At 50.4% G+C, this 12,091-nt stretch overlaps 2 protein-coding genes across 2 annotated transcripts; one reads left to right on the top strand and one right to left on the bottom strand.

Moving 5' to 3' along the window:
- Window positions 1-9,660: 9,660 nt before the first annotated feature.
- On the bottom strand, window positions 9,661-10,910 carry LOC131498878 (EP300-interacting inhibitor of differentiation 2-like). Its single transcript, XM_058706345.1, has one exon. The coding sequence runs from the start codon at window positions 10,785-10,787 to the stop codon at window positions 10,224-10,226; it is 564 nt and encodes a 187-aa protein (XP_058562328.1). The 5' UTR covers window positions 10,788-10,910; the 3' UTR covers window positions 9,661-10,223.
- A 149-nt stretch (window positions 10,911-11,059) lies between these two features.
- Window positions 11,060-12,091, top strand: LOC131498877 (ferritin light chain-like). Its single transcript, XM_058706344.1, has one exon. The coding sequence runs from the start codon at window positions 11,181-11,183 to the stop codon at window positions 11,925-11,927; it is 747 nt and encodes a 248-aa protein (XP_058562327.1). The 5' UTR covers window positions 11,060-11,180; the 3' UTR covers window positions 11,928-12,091.

The raw sequence follows: 12,091 nt of genomic DNA, 5'->3' as shown, positions 1-12,091 counted from the left end.
CTTTTGTGGCATCTTCATTTCCTATGCCCTGGTTTGGGATACTTTTTTTTTTTTTTCAATTTAAAAATTTAATTTTTAGAGAGAGTGTGAGGGAGGGGGGCAGAGCGAGCGAGTGAGAGAGAGAGAGAATCCCAAGCAGGCTCAGCATGGAACCCAATGCAGGGCCTGATCTCATAACAGTGAGATCATGACCTGAGCCGAAATCAAGAGTTGGTTGCTCAACCAACTGAGCCACCCGGGTGCCCCAGGATACGTTTTGACAGTTTCTCGTTTTATTGGCAGTTTTAGGGGGTGGGACGGAAATATGGACTGTGGCAAGTCTCCAACCCTTGACAACCCAAATTTCATTACACCCTGGAGCCCACTTTCTAAACTCACAGGTCCTAGAATCCCAGTGTTGGGGGGCGCCTGGGTGGCTCAGTCGGTTGAGCGTCCGACCTCAGCTCGGGTCATGATCTCACGGTTTGTGGGTTCCAGCCTCACGACGGGCTCCTTGCTGACAGCTCGGCGCCTGGAGCCTGCTTCGAATTGTGTGTCTCTCTCTCTCTGCCCCTCCCCTGCTCACTCGCTGTCTCTCTCCCTCTCTCAAAAAGAAACATTAAAAACAAAATTTAGACTCGCAGTGTCGGGAGGCGGGTGTCAGTAACCTGGGGGAGGGCCATGTGGGGATTCATCGGACCTTGATGGGCCGCCTACACTGCACCTGGTGCCGTGGGGTCCCTGGGCACGAGCCGGGAGGTCACCGCAAGGTGTGGGAGTCAGACCTTTGCCATGTAGTGGCCGTGACCTCCAGTAAGGGACACCCCCTCTCGGAGCCTCAATTTCCTCCTCTGTCAAATGGGCGCGGTAACACTACTTAAATGTGGAATCCCCAGGGCGGGGCACAGAATAAGTGGGTTTCTGTCAGGGGTGCTCCTCTCTGCAAGTGACGGCGAACCGGGCCACCGGTGGCTTCCACCATCCAACAAATACACCGTTTTTCTCGTGTGCCGGTGGGACGGGGCTGGAGTCGGCTGGCGGTCCGACGATGCCGTCAGCGACCCGAGTTTTTCCGTATTGCTTTCCTGCCATGGTTAACACACGCCGTTTCATTGTTGCACCTCCACCCCTGGAGTCCTTATTGCAGGCGGAAGAGGGTTCCGTGAGGAAGGACCTGCCTGCTGGGTCACTCTCTTTTTGCTAGGGAGGCAAGATTTTCCTGGCACCCTCTACCCTGTCTTCCGCTGTGATGCCAAGCCCGCGCCCTGCCCCCGCCCCCCACCCCCTTCACCTCGCCTCCAGCTCGCCGGCCCCCTGCCAACATGTACCTGCTCTCCTCGCCGATGATGCTCACAGTTTTCTGCAGCCTGGCCTCACCCACAAAGCCGTCACCTTTCTGGGCACAGTCTGTCTGTCGGTCTCCCCACCCCACCCCCAGGGTCCCAGCACCTTCTTCAAACGGACCAGCTGTCCATTCACAAACGCTTCAAACTCCCCTGCAGCCTGGGTGCATCTGTCTTCCGGGGAGGGGATGTCGGGGGTCGAGGTGGGGAGGACGAGGGCTCGTGTTGGGCTCAGCGGAAGAAGAGGTGATGGGTATCGTGCAGGTGGCACAGTGGGTGCTACGTGATCGTTGGAGAGCGAGATCAGACACGCTGCCCGGGCTTCCAAAGCCAAGCTCTGCACATTTGCCAAGAGCCTGGACTCTCTTTCTGTTCCTGACGACGAGGAGCAGGTGCAGATAACGGGGGAGACCCTAGAACCTACCGACTGAGAGCGCAGAGCCTGGAGCCAAATCCCTGCCGGGATTCCACTCCCGGTTTTGCCACTTCCCAGCTCTGGCAAGTGACTCTACCGCTCTGTGCCTCAGTTGCTCCCTCTGTAACATGCGGAACGTAATAGCACTTCACTCGGGGCTGCTGAAAAGAGTAAACAAGTTAGATGTGAGAGTCTCGGGAGAGGGCTTTCATAGCCCAGGAGCTGCGTGAACGTTAAACCTCTTAGGGCACATCTGCTCGCTGGAATGGAAGCCGTGCAAGGACCCAACATCTCATTACGTCGCCGAGGCTATTTCTACTTTGAACCAGAGAATCCAGGCGCGGTCTGTCTGCAGAGCCCGAGTTTCCCCACCACACCGTGTGGCCCCGGCAGGGGCACGGGAGGAAGGCAGGGTTCAGGATTGGTGCTTCGGTATTTTCTCACGCCGTCCACAATCTCACACCCGGACGCCAGATCCCCCCCAGCACTTGTCCGTCAAATGTATGCATCTCCCCACCTTCATTAAATGCCTCTTACCGCATCAGTGATGAGATATCAGCTCTTGGGAGCTGGTAAAAGCCCTGGTCTTGGGCTACGATACAAGGAGGTTCTCCTCGCCTCTTTCCGCCCTTGATTTATCCATCGCCTTCTGGTGACGTCGGCACTCTGAGCTTGGTGTCTCCATCTGCAAAATGAAGACACAGGCTTGGCCGCTGGGGCAGAGGCACTACTTCATGACAGTCCCCAGCTGAAGACTACATTTCCCAGGCTCCTTGGCCGCTAGATATGGCCGATAGGACGTGAGCAAAAGTGACGCCTGCAGTTTGGGGGGTTGTGCCGTCCATCCTGGTGTCTGGAAGTGGGATTTGATGGTGTGCCATCTTGGTACGAGACAGAATGATTCCATGGGGGTTGAGTAGGGAGGATGGGGCAACGATAGGGAAGGGGCCTGGGGTCCTTCGGTAGAACTGCCAGAAATGGACAGGAGGGAAAAGCAAGCTTCCCTGTTTAAGATGCTGTTATCTTGGGTCTCCGTCATGTGCCGTCAAACCCAAATCATAACAAATACCCCAGGATTGGGAGGATGTGATGAGTGAGTGGGTGAGAGCAGTGAGTGAGCCAGAGGCTTTAACTATGGTTTTGTTTTTTTTAACTATGTCATAATATGATAAATCATAATAAGGTAGTAACTACTTAAAATTATTTACTTTTTATGCTAGGTAGAATCCTAAGGTGACCCCCAATGACCCACACGTTCATATGATCCCCCTTCCCTTGAGTGTGGGTGGGACATGTGAATATGATGGGGTAGCACTCCCATGGCTACGTCACATTAAATGACAAAAAAGGATTTTGCACGGGCTTTGAATGAATCAAACTGAAGATAATCCTGAATGAGCCTGACAACAAATGTGAGGGTTTTATCTACACCAGTAACCAACTCCCTGGACACTGGGTTGGCTGTCCTACAATTCAGTGTTGACACTTGGCCCTGGAGTTAGCGTCAGCTCCCACAAGTAAGGGCTCAGCCCCACGAGACCTGCCTCCACCTCAGATGCCACTCAAAATCCCGGTTGTCGCCGCACTTCTGACCAAGGAGCTATCAACTCAGGGGTTCTCGCAGCCCCCTCTTCGAGTTTGCAAATTCATTAGAATGACTCTCAGAACCCAGGAAAGCACTTTACCATTACTGGTTTATTATTAAAGACACAAGAACAGCCACATGGGAGAGAGACATAGGGCCCAGCCTGCGGGAAGGGGGGCGCCACGTCCCCGCTCTCGCTGGGTGCACCGCTCCCAGTAACTCAATGTGCTCACCAACTTGGACTCTCCCCAAACTGTTGTTTAGGGGTTTTATGGAGGTTTCATTATGTAGACATGACTGATCAAATCGCCTGCCATGGGTGATTAACTCACCCTCCAGCCCGTCCCTCTTCCCCAGAGGTTGGGGGTGGGGCTGAAAGTTCTAAGCTTTTTTTTTTTTTAATTCAAATTTTTTTAATGTTTATTTACCTTTGAGAGAGAGAGAGAGAGAGAGAGAGAGAGAGTGAGAGTGTGTGAGAGTGCTGGGGAGGGGCAGAGAGAGAGGGGGACACAGAATCTGAAGCAGGTTCCAGGCTCCGAGCTGTCAGCACAGAGCCCGACACGGGGCTTGAACTCACAGACCGCGAGATCATGACCTGAGCCGAAGTCAGTTGCTCAACCGACTGAGCCACCCAGGCGCCTCTTTAGGTTTATTTCTTTTTAGTGATCTCTACACCCAACATGGGGCTTGAACTCATGACCCTGAGATCAAGAGTCCCATGCTGTTCTGACTGACCCAGACAGGCACCCCATGTATTCAGATTTTCATTTAAAAAATCTTAATTTGGTTTCCATGACAATATTTACATATTCTAAGGATGTGCGTTGGTCTAGGACTCTAGATTCTTGTGTTCCCCTCCTCAGAAATTCCAAAAGCTTATATATTTCACCTCTATTATAAGATTCCATCAGTCAGAAAGATGTAGAAGGAACAGGGTGGCATAAACTTACGGGAAACCGGACATTGAGTAATAAGCCTGGGGCCTCACAGATGGAGGTCAAAATCGGAATTTGACCCCAAGACACCTGGCACCACGAGTGATGCTCTTCATGTTCACCCTCCTGCCCCTGGTCCCACTCCCTGCCCTCCTGAGAGGCTAACGCCCGGTTAGGTCACTGCCCCTTGGTGCGATTTGGAGTCAGATGGATCTGGGAAAACAATTTGACCTTCTAAGCCTCAGTGTCCTTTTCTGGGCAAACTAAGGGACACAACGTTTGACGAAGCAGCTTAGAACTGTGGAAACCTGCGTTATCACAATGCTTACTGTTTGGGCAACAAACCTCGTTTTTCTCTAAACCCCAGTCCAGCTTCCCTGCGGGGCAGAAACCTGCAATTTCTGTCTCAGGCCAGACCCTGGAAGAACTCGGGAGAATAAGCAGCCTCTGTGGGTAACCTGATAAGCAGAAAACTCCAGGCTGACTTCCTGAACCCAGAGCAACGGTTCCGACCTTGCGATCCCACCACATCAGAAAAAGTGAAAACCATGCTTCTCGAAGACTATTTTGCAGTTTCACAGGTCACATGCTTCTATTTATTGCACAACACTCTCCAAGTTCAGCAACTCCCCTCTGCTACCACTGAGTGTATTTAATCAAGGCATTTAATCAAGGTCAGGAAAGGGGCCCCTGGGTGGCTTAGTCGGTTAAGCATTCGACTCTTGGTTTCGGCTCAGGTCATGATCTCACCATTCGTGGGATCGAGCCCCTTGTTGGGCTCTGTGCTGATGGTGTGGAGCCTGCTTGGGATTCTCTCTGCCCCTCCCCTGGCACGTGCCCTGTCTCAAAATAAATAAATGAACATTAAAAAAAAGAAAAAAAGGGCGCCTGGGTGGCTCAGTCGGTTAAGCGTCCGACTTCGGCTCAGGTCACGATCTCACAGTCCGTGAGTTCGAGCCCCGCGTCGGGCTCTGTGCTGACAGCTCAGAGCCTGGAGCCTGTTTCAGATTCTGTGTCTCCCTCTCTCTCTGCCCCTCCCCTGTTCATGCTCTGTCTCTCTCTGTCTCAAAAATAAATAAACGTTAAAAAAAAAAAAAACTTACATTAAAATAAAGTCAGGAAAAATGCTACATTCTGACTCAGTGTGGACAATTTTGTAATTCTAAGTACCTCAAAATCTACCGCTCTTACCACCGGGTAAAGTAAGGAAAGGGACATCAGGACTCTCACCCTCACTGTCCCCAATCGCCAGCCTGGACAGTCCCAAAGGAAATGCTATCAAACCTTACCAGGACAATTCCAGTGGATTTTAAGGTGTTCCAGAACTTAGGAAAGGAAAAACTTCCAAATTATTTAAATGATGTTATAATAACATTAAAATTTAAAAGTAACAGGGCCGCCTGGGTGGCTCAGTCGGTTAAGCGTCCGACTTTGGCTCAGGTCATGATCTCCCAGTTCGTGAGTTCAAGTCCCGAGTTGGGCTCTGACAGCTCAGAGCCTGGAGGCTGCTTCGGATTCTGTCTCCCTCTCTCTGCCCCTCCCCTGCTCACGCTCTGTCTCTCTCTCTCAAAAATAAACATAAAGAAAAAAAATTTAAACTCTAAAACTAACAAATAGTGCACAAGAAAATGACACTTAGGGAACACTTATACGAACAACCTTAAATAAAAGCCGGGGGTGGGGCAGCGCCTGAGTGGTTCAGTCAGTTAAGTGTCAGACTCTCGGTCTCAGCTCAGGCTTTTTTTTTTTTTTTTTAAGTTTGTTTATTTGTTTTGAAGAGGGTGAGAGGCTGAGGAGGGGGTGGAGGCGGGAAGAGAGAGAGAAAATCCCAAGCAGATTCCTTGCTCAGCTCAGAGCCCGATGTGGGGCTCGATCCCACAACCCTGGGATCATGACCTGATCTGAAATCAGGAGTTGGGACCCTGATGGAGCCACCCGGCCACTCCTCAGCTCAGGTGGGCTCTGTGCTGGGTGGGAAGCCCACTGAAAGAAAAAACAAAAAAGACAGACATCCAGAAGCACATCAAAAGGCTTATACCTCATTTGTAAATAAGGATCACTCGAGGCACACGAAGATCGTGCATTACCAGTAACTACTTCATCATGGTGGGGATTATAAAAATAACCGTAGGAGGGCGTCCGGGTGGCTCAGTGGGTTAAGGTCCAACTTCCGCTCAGGTCCTGGTCTCGCGTCAGCACAGAGCCCACTTCAAAACCTCCACCCCCCTCTTCGGCCCCTCCCCTCTTCACGCTGGCTCGCGCGTGCTCGCCCTCAAAAAAATAAATATTTAAACCAAAAGAATATTGTTTGCCCCTAAATGAATGTTCCCAAAGTAGATCTCTGGCAGATCTATTTATTCCTAGCTACTTTATCTTTCCTGTTTTTTCTACATAAATGAGGATTCTTTCTGTTACATTTTTTCTAAAAGTTTGCCTGTGTGTTTGAAAATAATGCATTTCCAGGCACCCGGGTAGCTCAGTCGGTTGAGCGCCCAACTCTTTTTTTTTTTTTTCAACGTTTTTTATCTATTTTTGGGACAGAGAGAGACAGAGCATGAACGGGGGAGGGGCAGAGAGAGAGGGAGACACAGAATCGGAAACAGGCTCCAGGCTCCGAGCCATCAGCCCAGAGCCTGACGCGGGGCTCGAACTCACGGACCGCGAGATCGTGACCTGGCTGAAGTCGGACGCTTAACCGACTGCGCCACCCAGGCGCCCCAGAGCGCCCAACTCTTGACATCGGCTCAGGTGGTGATCCCAGGGTTGCGGGATCGGGCTCAGCGCCGAGCGTGGAGCCTGCTTGGGATTCTCTTTCTCCCGCTGCCCCTCTCCCCTGCTAGCACTCTCTCTCTCTCTCAAATAGAAAGAGGATAATTGATTTCAAAAAAAATGTAATGTGTCCATATTTATTTGATAGCCTGTTAACACACTGAATTCTCTTGTTTATAGTTTTTCCTGTGGTTCTTAGGTTGAAGAACAGGTCATACCAAACAGTGAAAGTAATGCCTCTTTACAACTTTTCTACCTTGAATTTCTTTCTCCTTATTAATTCCTGAGCCGGTGCCTTCTGTCTCCTGTAAAACAATGTGAATGATAGTCAAGCACCCTTGCCTTGTTCCTGATTTTGTGGAAGTTCTTCACATATGTGTCTGTTGCTCGGTGGGTGTTTGATCAAGAATGATTACTGAATTTTGTCAAAGGCCTTTGCGGAATCTTCAGTGATCCTAGGGTTATGTTTTTAAAGTTTACTTATTTGTTTTGAGAGAGAGAGAGAGAGAGAGAGAGAACCAGCAGGGAAGCAGAGAGAGAGAAAGGGACAGATCTGAAGCAGGCTCCGTGCTGACAGCCACCAGCCTGATGTGGGCTTGAACTCACGAACCGGGAGATTATAACCTGAGCTGAAGTTGGGACGCTGAACCGACTGAACCACCCAGGTGCTCCTATCACTCTTCTGAAGGACACAAAGGAAGTTTGTTTGTTCTTTTAATTGAGAGAGAGAGAGAGAGAGAGAGAGAGAGAGAGAGAGAGAGAGAATATATCTCAAGCAGGCTCATGAGGCTTCATCCCAGGACCCTGGGATCACCACCTGAGCCTAAATCAAGAGTCAGTTGCTCAACTGAGCCACCTGGGTGCTGCATTTTTTTTTTTGGGGGGGGGGGGAAGTCTTTTAAAAAATGGGAAAATAGGGGTGCCTGGCTGGCTCAGTCTGCAGAGCACGTGACTCTTGATCTCAGGGTTGTGAGTTTGAGCCCCATGTTGGGTGTAGAGATTACTTAAAAAAAATTTTTTTTAAAGGGAAAATAGACCATTGGGATAGGAAGACTCAGTATCTTAATGATAAATTAACTGTCATGTGATTCTAAAAAAAAAAAAAAAAAGCTTTGCTTGAGAAGTGCCTGGGGGGCTCCGTCGGTTAAGCATCTGACTTCTAACTTTGGCTCAGGTCGTGATTTCACAGTTTGTGAGCTCGAGCCTCGCATGGGGCTCTGTGCTGACAGGTCAGAGCCTGGAGCCTGTTTCAGATTTTGGGTCTCCCTCTTTCTGCCCCTCCTCTGCTCGCACGCTCTCTCAAAAACAAACATCAAAAACTACCAGATTTAAAACTACGTAGTCAGAAAATCGAAAACACAGCTTAGTATATGACGAAGAGGCATCTTTAAACAAAGTGAGCAGGGAAAAGAAGGACTAGTTGGTAACTGGTGCTGGGGCAACCAGTAGCCCCTGAAAAATAAATTTTGAATTCTTACTGTACATCAGGATAAATTCCAAGTGTTCAGAGACTCAAATATGCACAAAGAAATGACACACATGCACACACAGCCCCCAAGAAAATCTTGAGATTCGATACCTTACTGGTTTAAAACAGCAAACAAAAACAAAAGCAAAAACCTGCCTGCCCAAAGGCTTTCAGGAAAACCAGACACAAATGACTAACTAGGGAAAGACATCCATAACTCACATTACAAGCTATTATCCTATCTCACATATTACATCGCCAGCTACTGGAATCAACAAAGAACAACAATTCTTCAGGAAGGAAATGGATAAAAGATACGAACACAGGGTTCACAGAAAAGGGAATATACAATTTCCAATGAGTACCTTGGCCCAGAATTCTCACTTCTGGAAATTCACACTATGGATGTTACACATAACAAAGAATCTAAGAAGCTGCTGATTAGAAGATGCCCCAAGGAAAAATGCCGTATTACACCATCAAAGGTTACGCTATGCCCCATTGCACAGATGGCAAAACACAACCAGGGCATTTCCATCAAAGCTTTTGCGCACAGGCCCTGTGATATGCATACAAGGTTACCTTTCACAGCCATTTTTTTTTTTTCCCCAACAGAAAATGGGTGAAGCGATAAAAGGTTAAAAAAAAAAAAAGGAAAATTTGTCGGATCAAAAATTAGATTTTACTAAGAATTATCTTCTAAAATAAATGATGAATTTCTGACATAAAAAAATCTAAAGACAAAGATGGAGAACGTGAATGCCCATCGATATGTTCCTGGGTAAGTAAATTACAACATGATCAACCACAGAATGAAACAGAACGCAGCTCTGAAAAAGAACAAAGAACGAGGCAATGCAGTGGTTTGGAAGGATCTTCAAGGTACGTTCTTACTGAATAAGCAACGTGTACATCAGTAAGTATGCCCACTTTTGTGAAGAAATGAAAAAAAAAACCCCAAATTTGCATTTGCTTGTGTGTACACAAGGCAACGACAGGAGAGGCACCTTGCAGATGTGGGTTGTGGCGGGGACTGGATGGAGAGGACAGGGATGGAAGAACTTTCGGTGTATATTTCACATTTTGGGGGTTTTCTGAATAGGTTTACAAAAAAAAAAAAAAAAGCTTAAACACATTAAAAATGAAAGAAAAAAAATTCCAGAATCTTCAGATATTCTCGAATACAAGGTTTATCAGGTAATATATACAACAAGTTACACTGCTTGCCGTTTGAAATGCTTCACAAAACACAAAGTCGATCTTGTGCTAAAACCTTCTGTTGAACCTGACGTGAACAGAGCACATATTCGGACAATGTCAAGTTCTCGCCATAGGCTTCCAGTCTCTCCACGGGATAACTCCGCCGTGGCTCCTTATTCCTCCCCATCACGATTTGAGAGTTTCTTTCGTCATCACGGACTCCGATACTGGCCACAGTACTTCATCGGGTCTCAATGTCCTGAAAACTATCCTTCACTTTTCAGTGAAGCAATTTTGAAAGTCATTTCCACAACACAGGGAGAAGGCTCTGTATCAACCCCAAACTCAACAGTTACAGGAGTCACAAGGCTTTGAATTTCTTTTCTGAGGCTTTGTCGCGATAAACACCCTTCCCCCCGCAACTATGCCTCGCTTTATCTCATACACTTTGACCTTCTAAAATCGAGGGACAGGACTGGCGTGAGACTTGAAAACAGAGGCTCCCCTCTGCAGTAGTTTCGCCACCAGACTATTCTCTACTTATGTACTTGTCACAACCAAGTTCCTCTATCAGAGGATTGATGACCTCGGACGCAGTGAGGGCTACCGTAAATGTCAAAATGTCAAAATCCATCCTCTGGGGATTCCGCTGGTACTCGGCATCAAACGCTGCTTCCCGGGCTCTGCAGGCCTCCACAAACCTCCTGCGGCGTTCTCCCAGCTCCTGAATTCTGCCCGGAGCGATCGGGTAGTGTTCTAGGTAGTGGCGCAGGAACTGCTGGTAATTGATTCCTAAAACGCTAAGTGGGTGACGGAGGCGGAGGTACGGCAACGCAGCCAGCCCCGGGCCGTTCCCGGGCCGGGATCGGGGTCTGGCCTGCGCACCCTCTTCCTCCGCTGGCTCCGCCAACACTCGGGCTACCTGTGCGTCGCGGGCCTCCCCGGGCGCCGCCACCGGACCTTCCCCGGGCTCCGCAGGCCCCGCCGGGGCCGGCTCCCGCCTCCCGCCGCCTACCTCCGCCCGCGGGGCGTCGCGGTGGCCATTCGCCGCGTCCGTCTGCCGGACACCGCTGTCGGGGGGCAGCTCGGACATCTCGGACCCCGGGGTCAGCTCGGCCGCTCCCAGAAAAATTGGAAAAACGGGACGTCGCGACTACGGGCGGGCGCGTAAGTGCGTGTGCGCGAGCGCTGTGCGCACCGGTGAACGCGGCGCGTGCGTTTATCCTACGGATACACCTAGGAGCGCTGCGCACGCGTCATTCCCGGCGCCCGTGCCCCGCCAGGCGCCACCTCGCGGCCAGAAGCGTCATCACAGCCGAAACGGCCCCGAGAGGGCAACGGAACATCGAAGGGCGCGTCCCTATTTTCCGTTTGAGTCAGTTTAACGTTTACCCCAGGAGAGTCTTACAAGGTTGCTTCTTGTTGGCTTTCCCCAGGTTCCACCCAGCATGCTCCTCTCTACGCTTCTTGTTCTCCGGTGATTATAATGCCACATCTGCAGTGCGCCCGGCGGTCCGCTGGATCTGCCTCGTGCTTCAACAGAGCTTGGACTGACCAGACCCAGGAGCACCCCTTATTCCAGCCTCAGACCACCCTCCAGCCGCCTTTACAGTCTCAACCCCTGGAACCACCTTCTCAGCCACCCTCTGCCCCTGGGGCCAACCAACACCGTTTTTTGAGTTTAGCGCCTTGTTGCCGACCAATGATGAGCTCTCAGGCGCGTCAGAATTATTCCCCCGAGGTGGAGGCCTCCGTCAACTGCCTGGTCAACATGCATCTGCGGGCCTCCAACACCTACCTCTCTCTGGGCTTCTATTTCGACAGCAGCGATGTGGCTCTGCAGGGCTTGGGCCACTTCTTCCGCGAGTTAGCCCTGAAGAAGCGCGAGGGTGCCCAGCGGCTCTTGAAGTTTCAAAACCAGCGGAGCGGCAGCGCGTTCTTCCAGGACGTGCAGAAGCCGTCGCACGACGAGTGGGGTAAAGCCCTGGACGCCATGGAAACGGCTCTAGTCCTGGAGAAGAACCTGAACGAGGCAATTTTGGATCTGCATGCCCTGGGTTCTGCCCGTGCCGACGCTTATCTCTGTGACTTCCTGGAGAACCACTTCCTGGGCGAGGAGGTGAAACTCATCAAGCAGATGGGCAGCCACCTGACTAACCTCCGCAGGCTGGCCGGCCCTCAGGCCGCGCTGGGCGAGTATCTCTTCGAAAGGCTCACCTTCAAGCTCGACTAGCAGCCTCTGGAGCCCAGCAACCTTGGAGGGGCCCCTCTGGCATCCCCTTAGTGCCAGGGCTTCTGCCTGGGCTTGTCTGAGCAGCTTTTTAACCACGACGGAGCCCTCTCCCAAACTGTCGACCCAATGGAAACAATAAAGCTTTTTGCAATGAAAAACAGAAA

The sequence above is a fragment of the Neofelis nebulosa genome, chromosome 17 (assembly GCF_028018385.1).
Source record: "Neofelis nebulosa isolate mNeoNeb1 chromosome 17, mNeoNeb1.pri, whole genome shotgun sequence".
Taxonomy (NCBI): Eukaryota; Metazoa; Chordata; class Mammalia; order Carnivora; family Felidae; genus Neofelis; species Neofelis nebulosa.
This window is presented reverse-complemented; position numbering and strand designations above follow the sequence as displayed.

Excerpts from the sequence above, each read along its gene's own strand:
- LOC131498878 (XM_058706345.1), bottom strand. The coding sequence starts at position 10,787 with ATGTCCGAGCTGCCCCCCGACAGCGGTGTCCGGCAGACGGACGCGGCG.
- LOC131498877 (XM_058706344.1), top strand. The coding sequence starts at position 11,181 with ATGCCACATCTGCAGTGCGCCCGGCGGTCCGCTGGATCTGCCTCGTGC.